The 27,688-nt window shown below is 40.6% G+C and overlaps 1 protein-coding gene across 1 annotated transcript in view; it reads left to right on the top strand.

Annotated features, from left to right (window-relative positions):
- Nucleotides 1-27,688, top strand: part of col24a1 (collagen type XXIV alpha 1 chain) — an 87,263-nt gene that overhangs the window by 17,250 nt on the left and 42,325 nt on the right. Inside the window, exons 4-19 of the mRNA XM_080032791.1 lie at nt 2,092-2,145; nt 5,855-5,908; nt 10,673-10,726; nt 11,864-11,917; nt 14,478-14,522; nt 15,248-15,301; nt 15,957-16,001; nt 17,296-17,349; nt 17,953-17,997; nt 19,304-19,357; nt 20,024-20,068; nt 23,857-23,910; nt 24,271-24,315; nt 24,655-24,708; nt 25,152-25,205; nt 26,247-26,300. Of these exons, the coding sequence (XP_079888917.1) occupies nt 2,092-2,145; nt 5,855-5,908; nt 10,673-10,726; nt 11,864-11,917; nt 14,478-14,522; nt 15,248-15,301; nt 15,957-16,001; nt 17,296-17,349; nt 17,953-17,997; nt 19,304-19,357; nt 20,024-20,068; nt 23,857-23,910; nt 24,271-24,315; nt 24,655-24,708; nt 25,152-25,205; nt 26,247-26,300 (819 nt within the window). The remainder of the gene's footprint in view (nt 1-2,091; nt 2,146-5,854; nt 5,909-10,672; nt 10,727-11,863; nt 11,918-14,477; nt 14,523-15,247; nt 15,302-15,956; nt 16,002-17,295; nt 17,350-17,952; nt 17,998-19,303; nt 19,358-20,023; nt 20,069-23,856; nt 23,911-24,270; nt 24,316-24,654; nt 24,709-25,151; nt 25,206-26,246; nt 26,301-27,688) is intronic.

Here is a 27,688-nt window from a genome sequence, read left to right as displayed (position 1 = left end):
TGTGTGATCTCTGCAATCATGAGGTAAAGAGTAGGATAATGCTGTTATGTTATAATGAAATTAACCAAGACTGCTCCTTTTCTCGTGTTTGATTGGCCAGAACATCCTGAAAACTAGAGCCAGGTTAAACATTTCTTGCTGGATGACCCTGCATTTATATGGTAAACCCCAGGGGAACCAACCCAGTGGATATTTGTATGTTTTGCTTTTTGATTTGATTGTTAAATGTATTAACTGGACTGGTTTTTGGATTGCAAACAGTGATTCAGAGTAAATCTGAACACTTGAGAAAGGGTTAGTTTCGGTCAGTCATCCCCTCCTTAATGCATTTTCTCTGGTCTGGTCTGGTCTGTTAATGCAGCAGACGGATATCTTGATGGCTGCATGTTGGAGCAACAATGCAGGGGGGTGTTGTGATTCAACTCAAGTAAATGTCAAGACATGCAAATTTCAAAGTTCAGAAAATGATTCATTCTACTTTTCACCTTTTACAGGAATTTCACTTCCAGTATTGACTCCTTTGGGAGAGATTTGACCTTTGTCTTGGCAGCGCAGATTAACCTTCTGAATATTATGCTATTACTGCATGAATGCCTCAGCTTCTTCAGTCCCTGCTGTTGTTGTGGTGGTGTGCTCACAATTTCCATGTGTGTGGGAGTCTAAAAAGGAACAAACAGCTGTTTCTTTATTCACGTGTCCCTCTGTGTCCATCTTCTGCTCTGACGTGGGATGAAGATGCTCCAGAGTAACCTGTTATCAACCATTGCTATAGTAACACTTCAGAATAGTGAATAAAATAGTATGTTTGTTTTTAATCTAAATGATTCAATCGTGCCTTGTAATGAGATTTCGTTTTTTAATAGTGGAGTTTGATATTTTGGAGTAGCAGAACGTGATGAATGAATCGCTTCCTTGACCAGAAGGGGATTTCCCGTTTACTCAATGTTAATGTTAACCAGAAATACAGATTCTACCAAATGTCTCTCCTAGACAAAATAGACTAAATATGCTGTCAGCATTGATTATTGATTAGCAGCATGAGAAAGTGATGGAACAGCCTATACAATAACCTTCTGTACACTCAAATGCAGTATTGTACAAGTTGCTGTGTGAAGGAGCACATCCTATGGTCTTTAAAGTTTAAAACTTGCAACAAAAAAATCCCAAAATGTGTCAAACATTCTTCAAATGAAAACACAATATCACAAGTACACCCAACAGAGCAAGTGGGCCCTCACCCTAGTGTTGCTTAAAGGATATGTGAGTTGATGTGTATCTTTCTAACTTAATTTACACCTCATATCATGTCATTGTACATGATAATGCGTTCTGAAAAGTGGTACAAAGTATTTGTATTGAATATAAAAACTGAAATGAATGGGAAGTTAATCAAGTTAATTTTAGTATTTTTTTTTAGTAGACTTTGACAACGAACTTGACTGAAAACTATCTAATGAGATGTTTGCAAGGAAACATTTAAAAGCCAGATGAACTAGATAAGATTTAGTGTTGCATTGTCCTTTATTGTATGACAGTTATTACGACTGCTTGATAATTAAGTGTTATTGGTAACTGCCCATTTGTACAGTAATAATAATCTATTACTTATACAACATTCTCAGACATCGTGGCTCGCAGTTAATGAGTTTAACTATTTTATATGTTGTTTTTATTTCACATCTTGCATCTACCATAACATTGTATGCAGTTGTTTCATATGTTTCTTGCTACGATTTTCCATGACGAAGGATTACGTTCATCCTAAAGGCTGACCAAAAGGCTGGTGGTGTCAGTCTCATCTTGAAAATGTAACTTGACCCTTCTGCTCAGAGCTGCATGCTTTCCTTATAGAGCTTTTAGTTGAAAACACTTGGCTCCATTCTTTGAACTTCAGAGGTCTTACATAAATATAGCACATACTCATCATTGTTGGGGCCTGGACAGTGAACTGCATGTTAATGCTTGCCATTAACATACTATCTCTGTTCTTTTTTCCCTTCGCTCACTCCCTCTCTCCCTCTGTGTCTCTCTCTCTCTCTCTCTCCCACATTCCCTTTTTTCTCTCCCTGTCCCTCTGTCTCTCTGATTTAGGGTCCTGTTGGTCCCCCTGGTTTACCTGGTCCTGCAGGGAAAAGAGGCTCTCGGGTGAGTAACCTGAACAAAAGTCATATACAGTATAATATGTAATTTTTTTAAAATTTTGAACATCTCACTGTATGTACAAGTGAGATACAATTAAGAGTTTGTCGAATGAGTGCAATTCAAAATGGAGTATGTTTCTGTGTCTTTTCGTCCAAATCAGCTTATAGTATCTACTCAACATCTGCTACCTGTCCGTAGCGTGTGCACGGCACGCTGAAAAAAAGTCAGGTGTTAAATCATAGCCACTGCTCCGCTAACGGCGATCTAAAAGCCTGGCTCAGAGCAAGCAGCCGACCAGTTCGTCAGGGGTTGACGTTTCGGGGGTTGCCTGGCAACTAGACGAAACGTCGACCCCCTATGTACTGGCCACGGTTAGTATAAACAGAAACAAACGTTCTCCGGAAATCGCTTACCCCACCTTTAATACACTAGAACACCTCTGAATATGGTGATGGTGGTGAAGTTTGTATATCTGTCCTGATAATTTCTGTTGGTAAGCTGATACCAGTTATGCAAGGTCAGGAACAGAAAGCATACGAAAAGGCAGCTGCGTTCAAAAAATGCTGTTTTGTTTAGATTTGGACTGAATATACTGGCCTCTCTACAGAAGCCATCTTGGCAGATTAAGCATTATGTTTTGACCACTAAGTAACTGTAAGTAATTTAGGATCAGGTTCATTGGCCTTTAAGTCAGTGAACTTGATAATCAATACATTCACTGAAAACCATTTGTACTTTCATCTTATTGTTATGGCATTCACCATTTGGGTTTTTTGCCTGTATTTACCATCACGGTCTGGCTGCAACTGTTTGGAAAAAGGACAGGTGCTGACAGACATGTTTGTGGTTAGCTTGATTAAACCGGGGAACAAGCCTTCCTTTGTCAAGGCTCACGAAAATGAGGTAATTTGCTCTAATGATGCCGGCAACATTGTGCTCTTGTCCGCACTCTTGGAGCATCAAGATTGAGGGACCAAACTATTCCAAATGCAACCAGCTGCAACTAGCATCAGCGGCAGAGGCTGCACTTCCACTCTGATCTTGAATCTACACTGTATGCCACTGCCAGGACCGTCATGATGCAATGCTGGGATCATGCTATGGGCCCTGGAGGCATCTTTAAACAGAACAAGACATATATTTAGGCTACTAAATGGATGTGGTATGTGTTTCGAGGGAAGGTGTATAAATAGTCCACTCTTCTTTGTAGAAGCTCTTCCCTGCAGAGCAACATCATCATGGCTAATTTAACTCTGGGAAATATCTACTGTGCATCAGCGCTTATGGAAGACAACATGATGCAATGCAATTTACTTAAGGCTTGCTAACTTACAGGCAGTTTCATACGGCTGCTTTGGAAACACAAGCAACGACTTTCGAATATTTGTCAGTGACAAATCATTGCTTATTACAGTAACATAGGAACATGTGGTATGTACGTGTTTATGTGGATCAGCGAAGATGTTTTTCTCTGCTTATATTTTACTGTGTGTAGTATGTGTGTTTGTTGGTGTGTGCGTGACTTCAAAGCTAACTGTGTAGATCATTGTAAAATAACATACAGATGTAGCATTTTCCCTTTCCCGTCATAGTGGGGATTCAGAATGAAATGAGACCTGCGTTAAAACCGTGCAAGGGTCCGTATTGTTCAAGGGACAAAGGAGACAATAAAAGACAATCCAGGAAGTTGGTCTAAACATTGTGTTTAAAGAGAGAGTAAGGCAGACTAGAAGGCAGATAGACAGGAAGACAGTACTGGTAGACAATAAAACATGTCTCCTAGTAAAAGACCTGGAAAGCACATAGCTGATACAGAACATACTTCTTACCCCATAGGCTACGTAATAAAGTGGAGACAGAGGGAGGCTTGGAATTGTTATGTGGAAGGAAGCTGAGGGCTGTGTGGTACCGTGGTTGTGTCTCAGAGCAGCAGACTTATTTTGCTGCCAGTGATTGTCAATGTTATCAGGCACACAACACCCCCATAGGGCACACCTTTTACTGTGGGTATTTATCATGGAAACAGACTAATTTACTTTAGAGGTTATTTCCTGGCCTAATACATATCACACTGCCGTAATGCCCATAGAAATTGGTTAATCATGTCTTTGAGTAGGTCCTTAGGAAAACCTTTTTGATCAATTTAAAACTCTGACCGCAGTTTATTAAAGTTTAAAACTGAATAATGTACCCGATAGCTTCAGGAGTTTACTTTGTATTCTTTCATTTTTTACGGCCACATCCGGGATCAGATTACTGACATTAAAAATGATAGTGAGGGGCAGTGAAAAAGAGAGGGGAAAATCCTTCTTTCTGGCTCTTGGCTGTTGTGCAGAAAAACCCTGGCCTGCAAGCAGCAGGGGTACAGATGTGCAGGAATGTATGTGTGTGTGTGTGTGTGTGTGTGTGTGTGTGTGTGTGTGTGTGTGTGTGTGTGTGTGTGCATATGCATGTGCACATGTATTGTTGAGCACACGTGTGAGTGCGTGATTGTGCATTAATTACGTAACTTTGATGTTCAAGAAATGAAATTGCATTGATGCACTGAGAACAAACATGATTCAATATGTATGTTTATTGTAAGCATGTGTGGTATGCACAGTTCTGAGGAAATGTTTGGTTGCCAGAGTAACCCCGGTGCTTTAAATAACTGAGCGAGGTATATCACTGTTTAGAGTTCCCTCTGGCCAATCATGGAAGCTCCTCTACCATCACATCTGTCAGGGGGCAGACAGATCATCTTGATTTCACAGATAGTCCTGTTCCCCTTTTATATTAACGCCCGTGGCCCAAAACACTGTGTTCTCAAAATGTGCCCCTAGATAACAAATGATCAAGTGCTCCTTGCAGTGCACAAGTATGCACGAAAATGTGATTAGGTTCCCCCTAGGTTTCTCTCCCAGTGGAGAAGACCTGATGAAATGCTCTCTAGAGGGCCAGAACAGAGCTATCAGAATTAAGGATTGGTTCTGCTCCCCCCCCCCATTATTTCATCATAACATTGCCCCTTGAACTTGCTCTTGCTTATATATCCGTCGCATCACTTGTTGTTTTCACTGGGAGGCTCAGTTAATGTGATGTAACTTCCGGTACCCAGTAGATTGTGGGAATCGCCAAAAAAGCCTGCTGATTTCCACACGAAGAATCACGACCCAAGTAGTAAGGCATCATGTGGTATTTTTCTGCATGCTGCATTTGACAACATGTATCAGGACATCCTAATTGTTTTTCTACCATACTAAAGACCAGGGAAGTATTGGTATTGGAACACAGCTACTGTGTTTTTTCATGATGCAAAAAGATCTACAGATGCCAAATATCTCTCCTACATTAGTAGAAGCCCTTTGAAACGGAGTGTCCACTCCATTTATAGGTCCGCTTCGAATACACCTGGAACATGCATCACGTGTAATGACAGCAGGAGCTCAGTGCTTTAGTCTGTGGGCCTGTCTGTGTACCGTTATGGATCGAGTGATCTGTGAGTGGTCACAGCAGAAGGAGCTTCCCATAGTCAGATCCAGAGCAACGATTTACTTTTACAAGAAAAACTTAATTTCATCTTTCTGTACCTCAGATGGCTGGTGGGAATTCAGCTGTATTATGACTCACCGTCGTAAATAAAGAGCTGTTGTTGTCAACGGTGCAAGGTAATTTAATAATGTTTTCTCTCTCTCTCTGTCTCTCTCTCTCTCTCTGTCTGCATCTGTTCCAGGGTCCCACCGGTCCACATGGAAGCCCAGGACAGCCCGGACCACCTGGGCCCAAGGTGAGTGGCCTGCTCTCATTGTAGGGGTGAAATAAACAGCTTCCTGAGAGAGCCAGACAGGGTTCTGCTTAGTATCTGCGGGTTTGGATGAGCCAGATGGGTTTCTTCAATGCTAGAACCAGCCGCCTTCAAGACACAGTCCAGGGACGGTTAGAGTGTAAAGAAGTGGTAGTCCATTGAGGAAAAGTGCTTGATTTTTGGTTTGTGTGAAAAGGGCCAGCCACACCACAAGTGCTCTATAACTTTCATTAATTACAACTATATTGTTTGTGAATTTGATTGGCAACAGAGATAATCATCATTAGGACAATGGATGTATTGTTGAACAGTCCGGTCTTGTGCTGATGTGTGTGTTCTGCAGATGAGGCCACACACGACCCCTATTTAGACATAATGGCTTATTCAATCAGAGACACTTACCTCAAGGAGATTACAGCAATTGGTTATACAGTTAGATTAGGCTCAAAAGGCAACGTTGATTGAACAGTGACCAGGATTGTGCTGAAAGAACTAATCCCCCTTAAACTGACAAATGACCTAATAGACATAAATGACACATCAAAGTTTGCATAACTTTGACTGGGTAGTAGTCTATGAAAACTCATGTTGGAATAAGATATAAAAAAAGGAAGAACATGTGCATAGTTTGCAATACTGAGCATAATCTTTTTATTTAGTGCTCCATATGTAAAATGTTGTTCCAGTTTAACAGCAGATACAACAGATTTTGTAATGAAATTGAATAACGTCAGAACAATTCCAATCAAATATAACACTTTGAGCTTTGATTATTTATTGTGGCAGTGTGCACCCAAAGGAAATGTATTCTAAATCATGCGCTTCATTTCCCTGTTTATTCCTGTCAAAGACATGTTGATAAATTGTTTTTAATGGCACAGTTGGTTGGATTTGGCCTGAGCCCGAGCTCTCTCTACTGCCTGAGGAAGTTGCCTGCCAATCACCAGTGGAAATGGAATAGACAGCAAGAGATGACAAAGTCCCTTGTAAATCAGAAGACATTGTATGTAGCTTGAAGCCAAGCCAAGTTGACCTTGCTGATCACTTTGTCTGATTTTGTGACAGAGAACCATCTCTTCTATTGGGTTGAAAAAACACCAGATGGCTAATTGTACAAAATGCTAATGCTAGCTGACAAGTTGGGACCTGTTGGACATATGGTTTTGTGTGCCCTTCAAGAGGAAGTGGGGGACGAATGGGTTGGGTGCAGAGTGGTGCGGCGTGTGTGTGTGATGTCAAACGTACCTATATTTCTTGTCATCAGTGTACCATCAGTTCAATATCAAAATCAATAGTTGTCAGTGACATCTAATGTTTAAAAATAGTGTTTATATCTTAGGCCCAAACAGTATCCAAACCCACATTTAGCCTAAAAACATGAATCAGCTCAGCCTCTCAGGTTTGGGTCAGTCCATAGACCCCTACAGGAGACCTTCCACATCTCATGTTGCTTGCATGGCAATACACTCTTGTACTGATGTCACCAAGTCACTGAATTGGCCGTTACATCCTGTACGCTAGCTCCAGTTTTTTATCAAATGGCAAATGGCATCAATTAAAGCAGAGGCTGACGTGCTGTTCCCTATAGAGCCGTTCTCTGCTGCTCAGACCATGTGCAAGTGGGATTAAACTAGACACAGCCAGATGTAAGGCATGCTTGATAATAATGAGCCAGTGTGTTATCACAGCGTAGCAGGAAAGACTGCAGGAGACAAGGGTTGTTGATCTAAAGGACAAACCCCTTAGCTTAGATGGTTTGTAACGGTGGTTTTCACCACAGAGCGTAATCAGCCTGGTCCTAGCTCATTATCCCCGACACTGACTTCTTAAAAAGATAAAATAAAATAGAAAAAAATGACATGTGTGAATCACTGTTAAGCTTTTCCCAGCATGGGACTAGATCTGAAGGAAACGTTGGCACAACCAAGCAAGGATGTGGTCAGGTCCATGCAGATGGTTGTGGTGACTGTGGTCTCGACCCCAATACCGCAGAATGGCTGCAACTCTCCTCCTTTTGAGTTTTTAGATGTAAAAAGTTTTGCTTGTAAGTAGATAGCTCCTGATTGGGAATTGTAGCTAGTATATCCAGAGGTACTCATGTACTCAGAACTAACATAAAGAGAGCTAAATTGCGTGAGCGTTCTAAAAAAAATTGCACGGTTGATTTGTGGGCATTTTGCATGTGATCAATTTAGAGTAACTGCGCAAATGACAACGGGTGCAGACATGGTAGAGGCAGCAGATTTAAACGAGGGTTGTGCGTGTGTTGCAGGTTTCCGCAGAGTGACCGCAAGGCGCAAAGAGAAACTTAATGCCATGTTATTAGAGGTGTTATTGGAAGAGGAAGCCTTACTCACACCACACACATAAAGAGAGGAATTATCTTTTCTCTTTTCTTGATGAGTCAAACCGAACAGAGAGGTGGATTTGTTCCATGTCACCTCTGACCTTGCTGGGACATTGTGCACATCTGGCTGGTTATTATGAAATGGGGGGCTGCCTGCTGGCTTGCTGGTCCCCTCATCCTGTACATCCACGTGTGTGTGTGTGTGTGTGTGTGTGTGTGTGTGTGTGTGTGTGTGTGTGTGTGTGTGTGTGTGTGTGTGTGTGTGTGTGTGTGTGTGTGTGTGTGTGTGTGTACACATACCGAACCAACACCAGTGTATCCAATGCCTTAGTGGCCTGTCAGTGAGTCATTCTCAAACCCTCGACCCCTTTGTGGAGGCGGAACGGGGGATTGAGAGACTCTTTGTCTCAGTTTGGGAAAACATCTCCTGTTGAAATATTTGGTTACTATAGGACATTATACAAAAGAATATAGTTCCTGATCCTGAGCTCAGCTGACATGTGTATTGAGCGCCAGGCTGATATGTTTTGACCCTTTAAATCTGCTTCATGCGCTGTTGACTTTTTTTTTTCAGACAGAAACAAAACCCTGATTTTTATTGCTGTGGTAGAATGTCTGCTCTAAAAGCCCTAAGCTTTTCTTTGCTTCACTGGCTGTCAGTCAAAACTATGGAAATATGATGCTCGCAATCCAAGGAGGTAAATCCTGTTTGGAGCAGGTACAAAGAGCCGTGTAGAAGGAATGTAGGTAGTAGGTACCTGAGGTGTCAAACACAGGCTTAACCCCTCACACCTGGACAGGCTGAATATATGATAAATAATACATTTTATATTCAGAAATCTACATCATATAATGCATCAAAAGTCTGCACTACACCTCACCAAATTTTTTTTAGCAAAGAGATGATATATTGTAGTGTATTGATTGACATGTTGATGCATTTTCTTAGAATACAAACCCAATTTTTATTTCTGCTCAATTGTGTCCCTGATAAGCACATTTTCTAAGTGTAGAATTACCTATTTTACTGGCTATTTTTTCATGCTCCAGAGGAACAGTTAACATTTAAGCAAACATTGAACATGCCATTAAAGTGTTACATTTACATTGTTTTGGTGTTGACAGCAACAAGTTCTCTAATAAAATTAAGTAGTCGTGCTCAAATGATGTTGAGGTCTCCTAACATCGTTCCGTTGGAATTCCATTGCACCTTCGTAAAGTCAGCACTATCCGGAAGGATGTTTGAGTTTAGACTATATTTACAGTTTGATGACAATAGAAAATATTTTTTACGACCCTAATCAGCATCAGCCTGGGAACAAAAGGCTGTTGAAATGTAATATTGCTTTTTATGGGGAACTACACTTAACATCAGCTCCATTCTGGCAGACTCTTTGACACATTCTCCGCCCTGTGGGAATCACACATGTGCCCTGAGATGACACACAGAAACTGAGTGAGGTCTGGATCCTGAAAGGCATTTGTAGGCCAGTGTGACTGTCTTTCTTGGTCACTGTGCAGAAATGTACAAAATGATCTAGATCCTTTTACATGATGAATTGTACTCATACTTAACCATCATGGGTCCTTTCAAAGCTGCAGTGTTTGCTCGAAAAATGGAACATAAATTCCTAAATTATACATAAAAGAAGTAAAAGTATGTTTACAAGATGTAGCATAGTCTGGGCTGCTTTGAATTTCTTGTCACTTTCAAATGTGTTTTTGAATAAAAAAGCTTGAAGGTTTTTTTCCTTACCACTCACTTATGTCTGTAGAAATGTGCGGGTTATCATCACGGTTGATGGAAAACTGTTGGTGGACTGGTGGTTGGTTCCAACTGTGACAGCTCCAAGTTATGGACTAACCACGTACATTTTCAGAAAGCAAAAGTGGTCTCTTTGTGTGCGAGGGTTTGTGAGTGTGGTACTCTTTGTTTGTGCTTTTCAACACTGTGTCTCACTCTTTCTGTAGAAAACACAGCTCCCTCTTTAAAGCCTGTAGTATTAAATATGGCACTGAGCAACAAGCTGAACAATATGGATTTAACAGCTTTGCCTTCACCCCATGGATATGTGAAGGAACATTTTGAGGTTTTCAACTGTTTTACCTGCTAAAACCTGAAATATTTGATCTTACTTACTTTTACATACTCACTCATCATTTGTTGTACTTCTCCAAATCGGAATATTTAACTTATAGTAATGACACAACAGGCTCTCATGCTGGTAGTGACGTTAGGGTGTAGCCAATCGTTTGTTGACAGATACCGGCTGTCATTTCCAGTGAGATATGTTCATGACTGTGACGCTGAGAAACTGGTTCTCGCAGTAGGTGGCACATTGGAAATAAATTTGAGTAGCTGAAGGTGCACTTACCCTGTGACCCTTCTTCTATTCTAGGGTTCAAAGGGAGACCCCGGGCTGTCTCCAGGCCAGGCACCACCAGGGGAGAAGGTGAGATAAATGTCAATGGTCACTGTGTCACACTCTCTGTCCCTGTATGATCCTCTCTCTCTCTCTTTCTCTCATGTTCTCTCGTTTCTTCCATTTTCTCTTAAAGGAAAACTTCACCCATACGATACCGGCGTTCTATCATTATACATCGTTATTATAATATAGTAAATTAGGTTTTTCTTCCCCCAGTCACCCCTCAGTCTTTCCTTGGCCCAGCTGTCCTGTTAATCCTAACCCTACATTTTACCATGTGTGATGTCTCAAAAAAATGGACTGAAACACTCTTGAAGAAGGCCAAGCAGGGACGTAGGTTATTAAAGTGAGGGATCTACTTTTTTCATCCAACTGAATTTTGTATCCAATTTCCTAAATTCGCTGGATGTGCGAATACTCCCGTAAAACAAAAATGTCATCGTGTAAAGAACGTTTCCTGTATCTATTTATTAAAGAGCTGGAGCATTAAAGTTAGGAATCTGGTTTCCCTCATCGCATTTAATTCATTCAGAAAATTCTTCCAAGCCTCCTTTCGGCATTTTAGACTCAATCTTTTATCACTGTATTGTCTCACGTCACCACAGCTGGTCTCTCTTACTCTCCTCTCTCTCTCTCTCTCTCTCTCTCCATCCTTGTCTCTTTTTCTTCCAAACATCATCACAGTAATGATTTTCCCGAACAGCTGCTAAATGTCTTGAATTAATTAAGCTCCAGAAGTATCTTTCTCGCTTTCAAGTTTTTATTGCGCTGTGTGCACTCATGGAAATCCCCTAAGAAGTCATGTTGTTTTATGACTGCGGATCTGGACTTAGCCGGGTTTAAGTTAAGCTTAACTTATAGCAAGTGTCCCCATATGAATCCAGCTCCATCCTGACGTCATGCACACAAATCAATGCAGGATCGTGTTGCAGTTGTTAGCCATTGGATATTTAGCTCTCTTTGAGCATATTTGTCTCAATTCATTTGCCTAATCTCAATTCTCCCTCTCACCTCATTTCTTTTTTGGATTTTTCAGAATACCCACATTTTGCACCGCATATGGATTTGATTAAAGCCGATTGAAAAAGACATAATTTTGATATAAATAGAGGTTAGACACTGCTTATAGCAATATCTTACTGTAAATTAATTTTTTTCCAATAGGGTGACAGAGGTCCACCAGGTCTGTCTGGGCCGAATGGATTTCCAGGTCTACCGGTAAGATTTAGTATGTTAAGCAGCCAGTGTTTTAAACTAGCGGCTGATGCTCAAGATAAAAGAAGGCTTTGAAGACTAAGAATCTGTCAGATGCAATTTCTTTTTACGATGTGTCCAGGTAACTCTCTTTTCTGATCCACACATTTTAGAGATACCTTTTGGTTGCAGCATTCTTTAAATCCTCTGTATTGATGTGAGGTTAGATGAAGAACTGCACACGTGTTATGGGTTCATACAAGTTAATGTTGGACACACACACACACACACACACACACACACACACACACACACACACACACACACACACACACACACACACACACACACACACACACACACACAGAGCCACAGTATTAGGACCAGTGTTAGCCATACCCGTCTGCTGAGGTTTCATAATGTGGTCAGTATCATGTGACCCTGCAGCCCACCCTGGTCTCTGCCTGTCTTCAGTCATTCTGTCTATCTTTGTCTTGATTGAAAGAAACATATTTATATCCTTAACCATTAACTATAACCATTATCGTCATTTTTTCTTATTCATTAGTGCATATATCATCCTCACAACCTGTCTTCTGCACTGTCTTTGCATAGCATTGTGACTGCATATACATACTTTATCTCTCTCAGTCAGTGCTGGCTGTGGCACTGCTTCACATAAACCTGATCAAAGCTTTGAGGTCAAGGTCAAAGGTCATCTGAAAGAGGAAAGGCACCCTGCCCCGGGGTCAGGTGTTCAATGACACACACACAATATCCCACGCTTCTTCAGTTCAGCAATTGTCATGCCCTAAAGAAGGAGGCGCTGCTATGCTACACTGGCATTCTCAAAGTGTCTGCCAACGTGTACAAATTCACACCCACACTCATGGACTCTTAACCCTGGCCTGGTGATGGGGGCTATTACAACTACTACTACTACTAACACATTATTTTTGTTTAGTATTATTTATTTATTTATTTATTTATTTATTTGTTTTTTTGTATGTATGTATTAATCATAATCTTAAGATCAGCCTACCTTTAGAGGCCAGGGTTACACATGCCCTGTATCTGTTAACTGTAACTAAGTGTACGTTGTTCTTGCAATCCACATTCAGCGTCCTGCTAAAAAAGGTGCATTGCTGTTGCTGGGTGAAAAGAACAGACTTAATCTGCTATGTGTCCATAGTTGTCCAGGTATAGCCTCTTATTGAAGCTCCAGAGTCTGGCCCCTCACATAGCTGGCCTTCACCTTGCCTCCCAGGAGGGTGTCCTAGTGTTTGCAGTAGCTAAACCTAATACACCCAGCGCATGAACTATGCCCTCTCAAGTATTTTCAGAGGAAATTACTGTCCCGAAAGCCTATGCTCTTTTTTGACTCCAAAGTGTTCCTTTCATTGAGTGTTGAGGGTTCATGTGTCACAACCTCGGAAGCACACACAGGTCAATGGTTCAAGGAGGTCTGGCGCTGCCGGCCCCCAGAAAGATGCTGACCTGCCCCTGAACTTCTGTTTTTTGGAGCTGTAAACATCTGCACGTCAAAGAACAATAAATCCTGTTTAGTTCACAAAGAAGAAAAAAAAGTGCTTGTTCTACTTTACTAAGATGCAGAATTTGGCCGTATCACAAAAACAAAGATTATTTATCTTTTTTCTAAGAGATTTAGTGTTTTATTTTTAACACTGTCGAGATTTATGAGATTCAGATTGAACTATTGGTCAGAGCCCAAAATGGGTCAAAGGGACAAACAAGAAAAATGCAGTTTTAAAGTGCAGTCTTTTCTGAATCAGATAATGAAGAAATAAACTGTAAATCAGTCACATACTGATGCACACACACCCACCCACTACCCCCAATCTGTTTCCCACTCCCTGCCCAAAAATAACACAAAGCACAGGCTACATGAATTATAATACTGAAAATCAAACATTTGACATGCCAATTCCTAACTTTGACATAGCACTATTAAAGTGGTACCAAAATATTGTCTGCAGAAAAGAGGATCCACAATATTCCTAGATCCCTTAAAATCCCTTAGTTTTCTCACAATGGGATGGATGCATGCTGCAAATATACATAATTAAAATGTAGAGCTTAATTAAGATGTGCAGTAAGAACAACATACTCTGCAGTTCACCATTAGATAATTCACTAGTAGTCTTTTTCATTGTTCTATTGTTATTGTTTTCGACACTTTAAGCCATGCTAGCGGTGTTGAGATAAATATCCAGACTAGAATACATTTCCTCTGACATGGAGGTATCGCCATCAAATGTGGTCAAAATATACATTGTTCTCATAAAATTATACCTAATCCTTGACCCTGACTTTTACTCTAGCGCCATCATGAGGTTCTTGTGAAAGTCTCGACAACTTTTGACTGACCTTAACCTTGACCTTCCACTCAAGTCTCAAATTCCATCTGACAAATACTTTGATTTATTTCCAAATGTCTCCACAACTGATTTTCATAAACCCATCAGCCCCAGCTGCACTTTGTATTGAGGTAAATTAATGAGTGGGCTAGCGTGCTAAGCTAATGAACTAATAAAAAATACATTTGTTCTTTTCCATTTTCAAGGGTCCTAAAGGTTATCTAGGTCCCCCCGGACTGCAAGGAGAGCAAGTAAGTGATGTTGATGATGTGTGTGTGTGTGTGTGTGTGGGTGTGGGAGGGGGGGGATTGTTTTATTTTTCTACCTGTGTCCTTGCTTGTCATCAGCCAATAACGGGCAGCCCTTCAGCTGTCCCCTCCCATCAATTGTCAGTCTCCCTTTCCTTGAAGAAAGAACTGTTCACCTTGTCAAAATGCAAACTTTTAACATACTGCTGTACACAGACTCCCCACACGTCCACATCAGAATAATCTTCAATTAGGTCTCACAAATGTATCATAGATGTCAATGTCAGCTAAGTATCAAGATTACTGTTTAAGTGCTTATTTCACCATTGTTCAAGGCCTGGCACAAATGACAGTACTTATTGCTACAACTGATAGTTGTTTTATATTGTGCTAAATAATAGCAACAGCTAAATGTTCCAAGTGTCATTTTAACTGCGGGCTGTAAAAAGAGAGTGACGAGGGGAGGGGGGGGGCTGTCAGCGGATGGTGGAAGTGGGGGATGGGTAGGGGGTTTGGAGAGGTGCAGAAAGGTACAGTTGGGTGGACTGTTGGAGACTGTCCAGAATGAACAGTGCATGTTCTATTCCTTAGTTGGCAATGCTGGTAAAGGCTCTACTGTGTGTCTCCTCTTTCACTTTATCCATCCATCTAATCTCCCCATTCACCGCTCATTCATTCTCTCTCTCTCTCTCTCTCTCTCTCTCTCTCTCTCTCTCTCTGTGTTGCAGGGCATACCAGGAATTATGGGGGAAAGCGGCGCTGCAGGTTACCCTGGCAGGCAGGTGCAGTGAAAAATACAAAAATACGCTTCCAGTACCTCCATCGATCCTCTTAGATTCTCCGTTGTTCTACCAAGAAATCTACAGTTAATACACACAGCCATAATGTTGATAACTGCATAATGCACATTGCTTCCTGCTTTCCCATGTACCTTTCTTACCAATGGTTGGAATTAAAGGTGGATTCAGCAATTCTGAAGAACGCTTGGTGTCGAAGTGCACACACAGTACAGACAGGGAGCGGATCATGAGGAAAAATTCACTAATTTTGACAAAAAGTGATTTTGACAGCAAGCGTTCTCCTGAATTTCTGACATCACCTTTAAACGGTAAACCATTTTGACATTTCCATAACTGAAAAACTACTGTTGGGATAAATAGTTGACAATGAAACACAATTTAAAACGAACATTCTTTCCTGATGTCTTCTCCTGTGTGCAGTAGTTGGACTTTAACCATGTGCACTGCCAGTAGTGCAGGACAAGGAAATATGAAGGGCAACCATGTGTTTTCCTTTAAGCTGTCTGCCAGTCAAGTCCTGCTTTGTCAGGCCATTCAGTCTGGTGTGTTTAGGTTTGCCTCACCATGTGAAATCACTGAGTTGGCGTGTACTATGACAACAGGTCTTCCTCACCACAGTCTTTTTCCTTTCTTGCAGGGATCAGCAGGGCCAGAAGGTAACCCAGGGCCTAAAGGTGTCCGTGTAAGTACAAGTGACTCTCTATTCTTACTCTTACCCTCTTTTCCTCCTTCAGTAGCGCTGGATTGAACACTTCATTTCCTGAAAGGATTAGGGCTAGTGTCAGTCACTCGTATTGCCTGGGAGCTGAGTGTGTGTGTGTGTGTGTGTGTGTGTGTGTGTGTGTGTGTGTGTGTGTGTGTGTGTCTTCAGACATACTGCCCGTTGTGAGGCTGCTGCCTGTGGGGGCTGGCCCAGGCTCTAGGGGTTGTCTCTTTAAAAGGCAGACTGGTTCTACTTACTACGGTTCATTCCTCAGCAGAAAGCAGGAATGCCCCCAAAAACAGTAGAAGAAGAAGAAAGAGAAGGGGACGGAAGACAAACAAATGGGATAAAGCATCAAAGCAGACAGAGGGGACTTTAGTGGAGCAAAGCAGGTCTGAGAGAGAGGAGAGTTGGGTTTGCTTATGTCAGAGTGAGGCAGGCTGGGTGGGTGAGGTGGGCCAGAAAAATAGTGCAGTGATAAGATATGAGAGAGAAGGAGCGAGGGAGGGTCAGGAATGTGCCAATTACTCATATATACCGACGATTTCTTATGTCAACTGACATTAATAGTTGGGTAAGAAAGCTCACAATCATCAGGTCCACAATGATAATAAAGCTCATGTATTTCGGAGATTTCAATAAAGATATCATGATGTGGGGGTGTTACTGTATCTTTAGAGAAGGAAGTTACAAACACTTTTATAGTTTCATTTGAGATGCATCAGTTCAAAAGCACAACCAGTCACAATTGGATAAGCTTTTACTTGCAATGGCTGGCACATTAGCAGGTGTTGCAGCACCTCAAGAATATGCAATCAATTGCACAGATTTGATTCATTCACCGATAACACCGACACTCCCTTGTCCATAAACAATAAGCAAATACCACAGCAGGTGGGAAGCACAGCGTTCCACACAAGCTCAAGCTCAAACAAATGGAATGAAGGGGGTGTATGCAAGGGAAAGAGATCTCCTTTTATTTGCAACAAAAATGTGATCAATCCATGGTCTCAGACTTAGAGGTACGGAGTGGTCCTTCCCTCAGCAGCAAAAGATTCTAATGCCCGACGTGACACTCTTGTGGAGCTATGTTGTGGAACTAACTGCTATTTAAAGTTTCCCTGTTCTCATGAGCCTGGCCATTGGCTCCAAATATTCTTCAAGAATTCCCAGATCATAGGAGGGTTTCAGAGATACTGTTTTGCTTACAAAATGTGTGTTGTTTGTCATGTTCAGACAGTATTGTAATATTACATTTTGCTCATTTTTCCAGGGTTTCATTGGGCTTCCTGGCATCGCTGGGCCACTGGGGCTGGAGGGGGAGAAAGTGAGTGATGTTTCTTATCATTAAGTGCACAAGATGTCAAGGACTCATTTAATCCATGACTCCCGTATTTTTGGACACATAAATCTTTCTTAATACTATTCAAAAGTATCTCTAAAAATGTCCTCTTCTTTATGGCTTCACGCTGTGTTTGTTTGTTGGGTTCTGAAGATGCCAACTTTCATGAGACTTTGTTTTAGACCTTTGCTCAAATCAACATTGTGCAGTCAGCTCTGGTCCAGCTTGATCTATTTTGAGCTAATGACTACTTACAGATGAATGTTGATTGTAAATTGTCTTTTTGCCCTCAGAAGAAAATCCCTTAAAAGCTTTTAATTCCCCAGGAACTCCACAGTAGACAGTTCCTCTCAAAAGGTTTCTAGAACTGTTTTGGTTCGAAAACTCCTTATGTTTGACTCCTGGTTTATATGCATTTTTATTTCTACGTTATATCCAGATAAATTTAGAATTAATGTGCAAACCCACTCTTCTATAGCCTATAACAAATATTAGAATTTAAGTCCATTGAATAAAATGTGTTGTTGCACCAATTCCTTGTGAGCAGGATTTGACTAATTCCCCCCCCCCCCCCTTTTCTTTTTCTAGGGCATTCTTGGTCCCATCGGAAAACCTGGCCCCAAAGGAAGACCTGTAATTATTCATCAATTTTCATTTCTGACATAGATCATATTGCTTCCAAACAGAAATATGGATAACTTTGTGATGTGTCAATAGCTTTGGGGAGACAGCTGCAATTGTGGTTGTCTTTGAAGTCTTGAAATCAGGGGAAAGTAAGATAGATAGATGATTAGAAATGTTATACTGGTAAGTGGTAACGTATACAGTGTTTCCTTTTAAAATAGCAGTAATGCACATCTTCAAAAGCCCGAGGGACATCAAAAGGAGATCCATTTGTATGCTGCTTCTGTTATGTGTTAAAGCAGCAGGATACTGACGGCCACTTGGTTAAACAGTGCAGAGAGAGAAAATAAGAGAAGTATAACCACTTTAGAGAATTACACTTTTAAAGGTGTTTAGTCACATTAAAACAAATTATAAAAGTATGTATTTTAGTTCCTGTAATTACATCCTTGTTCCAGGGTGGCATAGGGAAAAAGAACCACTTAGATTAAGATAGAGACAGATGGAATGCCAAGGTCGGGGCCCTCACACTGCGAGAAGTTAATGTTTTAAAAACAAACCAGTTTCTCTGTGTTGAAGTTGCCAAGCGGGCAGCCTGCCCAGTGTCTGTTTCATCTGACAGTTGTTTTCTAGAACAGTGAGCGATGTCTGGCTAACCGGATCAAAGTCTGTGGCCTAAGGGCTGCTGTAAGCCCGTCCACCAGCTCACCAACGCTCAGGCTAATCTTGCTTCATTATATACGCATTATTTCACACCATGTCAATGCAAATTTGATCTTGATCAACGACTAGGGGATATTGCATTTTAAATGCTGTATTTAAAGTACAGATGGGATGCTGTTCATCACAGAAACTGTAGAAAATAGCAGACCAGCCTTATCTTGGGCGAGGTTCACATTAGTTTCTCCCCCACTGTCAGTGCATAAGTGAAAAGCAGCCCCTGATAGGTTCATGCAGTCGTGGACATTAACATGGATCGATGAATAAGCTTCTGCAATATGGCTGGTCTAACGAAGCTAGATTGACAACTGCACAAACCAATCAGAAGCTGCATCCCGCTATAAGGGACAGGCATAATTTCTGAAGGCTGGTCCTGATTGGCTCGGGCATTGTTTGACAGGCTCCTCCCCGCGGAGATTGGCGAAAAGGCCAAAGGTAAATGAATGTGAAGCTTGCGCAACTCAGGCTTTTCTCACCAAGCAAAATAAGCTACTATTCATCCACCTGGGTAGAAGTGCCATACATGTAAGGGAGTGTATATTTGACAATGGATGCCCTGACGTTTTTGAATATTGATGTACTTCTCCACACACAGGGAGTGATGGGTGATGTTGGCGAGAGGGGGCCTCCTGGTCCTGATGGCAACGAGGTGAGAGCTCTTATCCAACTCCTGATTCATTCGGATGTCCTCATTTTTGTCCTGAACTTTTTATCGACTTTTGCCTGATATTTCACATTTTTAATCCCTATCTTTCCAGTGACCGTGTGTACAAGTGCACAGTTCTAAGCTTTTTACCGCATACACATATTCAGATTCATTTACTGAAGTCAATTATTGATTTGATGTATGTGAAGACGTTTTGTCACTACTTTCAAAATGTATTAAAAGTGTGTAATACAAATAAGTGTAATTTTCTTTACATATATAACGTTCACACTAAGCAATGTCTTGAAGAGATAAATGACATTCAGTTAACATAAGATGGAAAGACACATAGGCTATTAAAATGTATCACCTTATCGTTAGGTCTCATAATACGTCATTTTGCCATCATGCAGTAAAGGATATGAATTAGCCTGACAATACTGAGCATTTAAAAAATGTCTTCAGTGGTTTATTTAGAAAAGTAGATATTTGCTTTGATTAATGAATGTATCCACACCCATATGTTAAAATATGGGATGATAAAATAAACATACATATTAAGTTACACTAATAGCATTTCCAATATAGCCTAGCAGCAGTGACTAGGAATGTGCAGTACTGTACGCGTCCTGTTCTGTGTACTTAGGATGTTGCTGTGATGTTTCACAGGGGCCTGTCGGTGGGAGTGGCATCGACGGCTTTCCTGGGCTGAGGGTGAGTCATCGCATTTTGCACTGTTATCATTTTTATTAACGTGTTACATTTCCCATAGCCAACAGGCACTATGTGTGATCTGTCATTCACTCGGCTCACATTTCTGCCTCTGTCTCTCTCTCTCTCTGTACTGGTTTCAAAGATTGCCTTTTTTTCCAGTCATCTTTTTCCGCTTGTCTGTCTCCGGTGGTTAAATTGGGGCTTGATTGTGCTGAACTTGAGCCTTGGGTTTTGTGTTATGCTATGCTATGGCAGAATCTCATATTTTTTTCACTGTTAATTACGGCCACCACATACTAAGTAAACCGCAGAGTCTCAGAGGAATAGAACATAAGAAGGGTATATTTCGGAATTAAACGGATTTGGCTGCAGGGTTATGTTTCTTCAACACTTATAGCTCTATGTGTATGACAGTGCCAACAATAAGATCAAATGATCAAAGTGCAGCTGAGGTATAGGGAAAATACAAATTACATTTGCATTTTCGCAAGTTTTCCCACATGTATAGTTGGAGAAGGTTCAGATGTGTGTGCAGAGAATTGAGTTTAGTAACATAAAACCTTCTAAAAAAACAGATTGTGCCTTCACTGTTCTAACAGATACAATATCTAACTTTCCTGAGTCACTCATCATCATGGGCCCTGAGTACAGTTACGCATGAGTTAGTACAGTGTTGATACCATAGGGATGATGATAACATAGGGACATTTGAAATACAGTGACAGGGGCGTACGCCAAATGTCAGTTTTGAAAATGAAGACCTTACTGTAAATGTCACTAGAATAACCCCCTGGGAGGCCCTGTCTTATTACTGCAGGGGGGGAACAATCAAAACTGTCACTGCTCTAATACAGAGCATGCTGTCTTTTTTACTGTGGAATGTACGACTGTTAAAAGAGGCCCCTAAAACATCACTCCATTCTTGTATGAAAAATGGATACAATTGCATGCGGCACCTTTTCCTGTGCCATCATTTCAAGCTTCATTTCCAACGGTTAGCTGTCCTCGTATTGTGGGGATTTATTGGGGTGCTCGGAGGGTCACCCTGTGTGCGCTAGACACATCTGGATGGATGGGGTTTCCTTAACCTTCACCTCAGCTACTGGCTGTAAGTCATCTATCCTATGTACGCAGACCTGAAGCATGCAGACACTGTCTTTATAGTGTGTTCTTAGACACAGTAGAGGGTTATGAAAGCAAATTATAGAGAATACCACATGCTCAGTGGTAAGTCCCACCTGGGTATTTCACTACATCTAAATATCTTGGTTTAAGTGACACTTAAATCCCATGTGGCCAGAACGCGTCACGTCAAATCCCTTTCTTTTTGTTTTGGCTCTTAATTACTCCATTACAAACCTTTTGAAGTGAAGAGAAGCTGCAAACTTTAACTGGAACGTAAAGGTGCCACATAACATCATTTGATCTTACATCTTATACCTTATGTAGTTGTACTTTGGCTGGAAAAAAGTTACACACAGAAAGCTTTAAAAATAATACACTAAAATAAAAAATTAATACATTAGAAAAATAATTAAAGCTGATGCACTGGTTTCTCCTCTTTATATCAACACATTATTGCTGGTCATTACTTTTGAGTAATTGTACAAGAGAGACAAACCACTAACACCTCCCTATCCTGTCTTTAGTCCACTTTCCGGCTGAGGGATTTTGTCACAGGATATCATTTGTTTTTAAACTGTATTTTGACATTTTATTCTAAATCTATTGCTGTTTTTTTTTTGCTTTTTTTACTACCAGTGTCAATCACACCCCTGTGGCTCTAGTTATGCACACTGAATTATTGAGGGGCAATTACAGAAAGTGAGAGCGTTGGTTAAGTGATCAGAAGGGCCAGAAATAAAGCAGCAAGTGTTTGTTCTGGTATGCACTTAATGTGTTTGCCAGTGTGTGACTCAACTAAATGTGATGGAGCCAGACACTCTTTTTCACAGCCTGAATAAAAAGCAAAAGTTAGGTGGAGAACAAAAAAAGTTGTTTGAAATTTTATAGGCTTTTTTTTATTATTGTTACTGCGTTGCCATTCTTACTTTAACATCATTTGCAAGTGGTGTGTTGAGGCCGTTTTATTGCATACACGCCCCCCACCCCCTCCTGGCATGTTACGTGTCAAGTGCATCAAACAATCTCTTGTTTGATGCACTGTGGTGCTGAAACATTTTATACTTCAGTTGATTCTCCGAGGCTGCAGTTGAATTGAAACAAGAACAGGAATGCAACAATCTGGTATTCGTCAAGTCCGTTAATCACTTCTTTTTGGGAGAAAATGTTTTAGATGATCTCTAACCACCTGGCAGTCAGGCTGTGTGTGTGTGTGTGTGTGTGTGTGTGTGTGCGTGTGTGTGTGTGCGTGTGTGTGTGTGTGTGTGTGTGTGTGTGTGTGTGTGTGTGTGTGTGTGTGTGTGTGTGTGTGTGTGTGTGTTTGTGCATGCATGCGTGCGTGTGTGTGTGTGATGCTGATCTCCCAGATCACTTGAGCTGGGCTGGTAGACACAAGTAATGTTTTATTAGCTCAACTCATCCTCTCCTGTTTGTCATTTTTCACATGTCTTCTGTTGAAAGCGTCTTTTGATGGAGTGCATGTGATTTGTGTCCATCCTGCTGCAGTACCACAGTGGAGCTGCTGCAGCATCAAACATCAGCCTCACAGGGTCCAGATGGACTTCTAGTTAAGGCCACATGTCCACTATGACATAGAACTGAGCCTTGTTCTCTTTAAGCACTTCTTAATTACACTTTTTTTGCATATTGACAAGATTTAAAAAACTGCTGACTGTGCTTAGGAAAGAGGATAATGGCCACATTTTCGTCTCATCTCTTTGCTGTTGAGAAGTGAAATAAGAGGTTTAACATTCTCCGTAATGCTTTTCGTGGACAAACAGTAGAGGTTAAGGTTGACTGTCTTGGACCAAATTCACCCTAAAAACAACTTAGTAAACTGTCGGTCTGGTTTCCTCAATAAAATTGTTTACCACTAGACCTGTATGCCTAGGTTCGAAGGCTGTGTTTAGGTAAATGTGTTTGTCTGCGTCGTGTGAATGCTATGTATTTACGCAAGTATTTTACACACACGCACACATGGACGCACGCACGCACACACACACACACACACACACACGCACACACACGCACCATCAGCATCACCGTCACCACAGACAGCATTATTGCTGCTACTGACATGATTATTACAGTCACACTGTGAAAACCTCCTAATCAGTCCCAGCCTAACTGTCTGTACTAACTTGTAAAGCGTATTTTTTCACTGTAGTCTAGCCACACATTCTGGCCATTCTCGCCTCGCCTCTGTCAATTAGAGTGGATGTTTTGGGCTGGCAGTAGGGAGGGAGCGGGGCCAAGCTCAGGCCCATACAAAACTGGATGAGCTGTCAACGTGGCTTAGTCTCAGCTTTGATATGGTTGTGACACACTGAAATGCTCTTTGTGGGAAAGAATCAAAAAAATAATGTCCATGCCAAGAAGAAATCGGAAACATTTAGTGTAAAAAAAAAATGCCATTCAGTGTCGGGTAACAACCTTGGGCTAGGTTAAGAAAAGTACCTGTGTGTGTGTGTGTGTGTGTGTGTGTGTGTGTGTGTGTGTGTGTGTGTGTGTGTGTGTGTGTGTGTGTGTGTGTGTGTGTGTGTGTGTGTGTGTGTGTGTGTGTGTGTGTGTGTGTGTGTGTGTGTGTGTGTGTGTGTGTGTGTGTGTGTGTGTGTTTGGGATTGTGGAAAACATAAATCCCATTGTGTACCTCCTTCCCTCCACAGGGAGACCTGGGGCCTGAGGGACTGCGGGGACTGCCTGGTATGGCGGGACCTCAGGTAAGTTAGACATTGGCTACTGGAAGTTCTCACAATGTGAGGAAAGTACTGTACGGTACTTCTTATTGTCAATACACAGTGTATCTCTGTAATATGAAAAGTATGTACTGCATGTATCTCCACATCATAAATATAGTACCACCATATGTATGCATGTCCAGAGTTGATAAAAGAGTTTGATAAATAAGGTTGCCACAATGATGTCGACTCTTATGATGAATCGGCCTTCCTCCTTTCCAGATCCCTATATTAAAAAATATTTCTGTCTTTTCATACTGCAGCTTTTGATCTCTTTTCCTCTCTTTCTCTCAAACTGACTGATTCTTCCATCTTTCCCTCACTTCTTTCTTCTCATATCAGGGTCCCGCTGGACGAGCCGGCCTGCCTGGATTGAAAGGTGATAAGGTGATCTAAATATTTATATTATTGCAGTGTATTATGTGTGTAATGTGTCATTTGCCCGTCTTACATAATTGGACATATTAAAATGTTTGATAAACAATAGCCGCCATTAATTTGTTTAAATTTATGATCATGATAACGTGACCTCTTATTTTATGATATTCAAGCTCTTACTGAATTTTAATAGTAGCAACATGTCTTGACAGTTGTTGCTGAATAATGTACATGTATTATGCGTTATACACTTTATGAACAGTTTCTATGTCTACACTATCTATGTATTGTGATAGCTGTAGCAGAGTAGTGCTGTGTTATATCTCTTTATGATACTGTGAAATTCAGGCTGAAGTGGGACCAAGAGGCCAACCAGGAGAGATGGGTTACCAAGGCGATAAGGTCAGTGTATTATCTGAACGTTACATGCATGGAGTTATTATTACAAGCAACGTATATAAATATATATTGAATTTCATGCCAGACAGTTTGTTATTCTTTATTGTTTTACCATCACATCTCTGTTAACCTCCTGCTATGACAAGCGATAGGACAATAGCGGAATATAAAGTGATTTTTTTCGTTTTTCGGAAAAAGGAAAAAAAATCTTCACCAAAACATTTCCAGCAAATCACGGATGCATTGTGTTTGAATCAATGCAGATGTGGATTCATTAATCACATGATGTCACTCGCAACATAATGCCTTTCCGATGTGGATAAGGGTTTTTGATACCGCACGCACTTCTAGGCATGCACTCAGTTATATGGAAAATGGATGTTAACAAACAACACACGATGGTTACGTAAGACACAATTTGAGAGTGTTATGTCTGTATCTTTCAGGGTTCTCTTGGTGTGCCGGGTCCTATGGGTCCGAAAGGGAAGCCAGGACCACCGGTATGTTCGTGTGAGTGTGTATGTGTCTGTGTATGTGTCTGTGCAGCCGAGTGTGCATGTGTGGAGACATTACTGAAAGTTTATTTATTTTTGTGTTTGTGTGTTTTTATACGTGTGTGAGTGTGTGTGTGTATATATGTGTGTGTGTGTGTGTGCTTGCATGGATGTAATTTTGAACAGGTTTTGTTTAGCTTTCACATGAACACAATGTACCACAATAAAAATCTGTACTTTTTTGTAGCTTGTAAACTGAAGTCAGTTCGCTCACATTGACAGGCTTTATCGTTCACTCGCCGATAGTGCGCTCCACTTAGGGAAGAAGGGAGATGAGGAATAAATGTCTTTTACAAAACCATTTGTCGGGCTTATCAGCGGAAAACAAGCTCAGATCAAGAAGAAAGATTAAACACTCAGGATGCATTACAAACAAACCCAGATGCTGTCCTGTCCTCCAGTCATTAGAATAACCACATAATTCATTCAATGACATGTTACGGAAGGAGATAAAGTAGGTTCACTACCACGTAATGTTAAAGTTAACACTATCCACACCTGATCAATTTAATATTGTTTCAGTGAGCTGCTTTGATATACTTGGTCTAAAATATCCACAAGCAACAAAACAAAACAAAAAAACGTATCCATACATTTGAAAATGGTGGCTGCACAGTACGCTCACACTGTACACAATGTTAACTAAGCAATCAAGCATTACTAGCAAGAGATCACCAGTGTGGTTGAGGTTATAAACATGTTTGACTTATGTTAATTCAGCCTTGATGCCTGTTAACATACCAAATGTAAATGCAGCATCATATTGTCACTGATCATTTTTATCTATAGCCAATCAAATGGCTATAATATCACAAGGTTCACATCACATTGAGTCAGTAACAGCATCCTTCATATCCACACTGTCAATTTCATGATGAAAAATATGAACAGAATACATATCTAAGTGGTGACACAGAGGTCAGAGTTTATGAAAACCCAATAATTAAGATTACTTTTGTCCTTGTGTGTTTTCTGTCATTTAAACAGGGTAAAATTGGTGACATGGGCATGCTAGGACCACACGGGCCTCCAGGACCAGAGGTAAGACATAGTGCATATTATGGAATTTTAATCACAACATATTATTTTATTTGTTGCCAAGTTTTATCAGAGTGAATGAGTGGGACAACTTAACATGATGCTACTATGTGAACACTAGTGACCAATGCTTTCTGTTTAAAAGCCTAACCCCAATGTAGATAAGTTACAACAAATAGGTATTTTACCAATTTAGCAATATGAGGGTTACAACTTAAACTCTAATTGTAAGTACATACAGCACTTGCAGTTAATAATAATAACTTTACCCAAGGTCAATTTACAGGACATCTTTCATTCTTTATACCCAGGCTAGAAAAAATGTTTTAACGTTTTTTTTTTTTGTTGGAAATATCTTTGAAATTGGGAAGGAAATGGAAAAAAGCAATATGGAAGATAGTGGCATGCAGTTGAAATACATAGCACACATCAAACTAACTTGAACAAAAGATGATCACTGTAGTGTCTACTAGTGATCACGGTATAACTATAAGCTGAATAAAATTAAGATGGATAGCGAGCTAGCCCAAACGCAAGCTACTATAAAATATAATCTTTACTCTCCTAATACAGTTTGTGTGATTCCTTGGGCGCAGAGCCAAAACAGGGCTTCTTGTATGGATGCTCCCACACAAGATTGTGATCGCATACATACATGAGATAGATGTTGAAGTAATTGTGAGGGTTAAGTAGCAGGTAGCTGAAAAATGCAGATTTATTTATGGCACACATGTTTCTGGTTTTGTCTGCTTCCACTAGTCATAACTGATGATCTTACAAAATCTTCTAAATTGAACAGTGCTCCCAGAACTTTTTGAATTTGGGATACTATCCAAGCTTTCCTTTAGCAAAACCATCAAGTACATTTTTTACACAAGATATAAGATCATTATTTCACTGTTTTTTGCTGTCATGGACACTAGAGGAATAACCTATCATGACCTTTCCTTTTTAGCCAGCAATAGACAAAAACTTTCAAACACCTCAACAAGTAATCGGCAAATAGCTGTGACATTTACTGAATAGAATGATGTGTTCCTGGACAGTGTCTTTTTACTTTAGAAGACTTTTTGATGATCTTATGACATTCCATCACTTGCCACACTTACATCAAACATTCCACTAGAATATTAAATATGTGATAAGGGTCGGGGTTTCAACTGTGTGCAATGGAGACCGAAATCAGCTCTTAAAATCTAGAACATCTATGGTTCTCATTAAAACAAAAATTATGTTTTTTTCGTCTGTTTTGCCTGCTCTGGTATCTCCCTGCAGCATGTCGGAGCTGTCATGTCTGTCTTGCGTGTAGACTACCTTTTTCTTTTATTTTTTATATATATATTCTTTTTGGCATTTTTAAGCTTTATTGATAGTGTAGAGACAGAGTTGAA

Source organism: Ammodytes marinus, assembly GCF_949987685.1.
Source record: "Ammodytes marinus genome assembly, chromosome: 8".
Lineage (NCBI taxonomy): Eukaryota > Metazoa > Chordata > Actinopteri > Uranoscopiformes > Ammodytidae > Ammodytes > Ammodytes marinus.
This window is presented reverse-complemented; position numbering and strand designations above follow the sequence as displayed.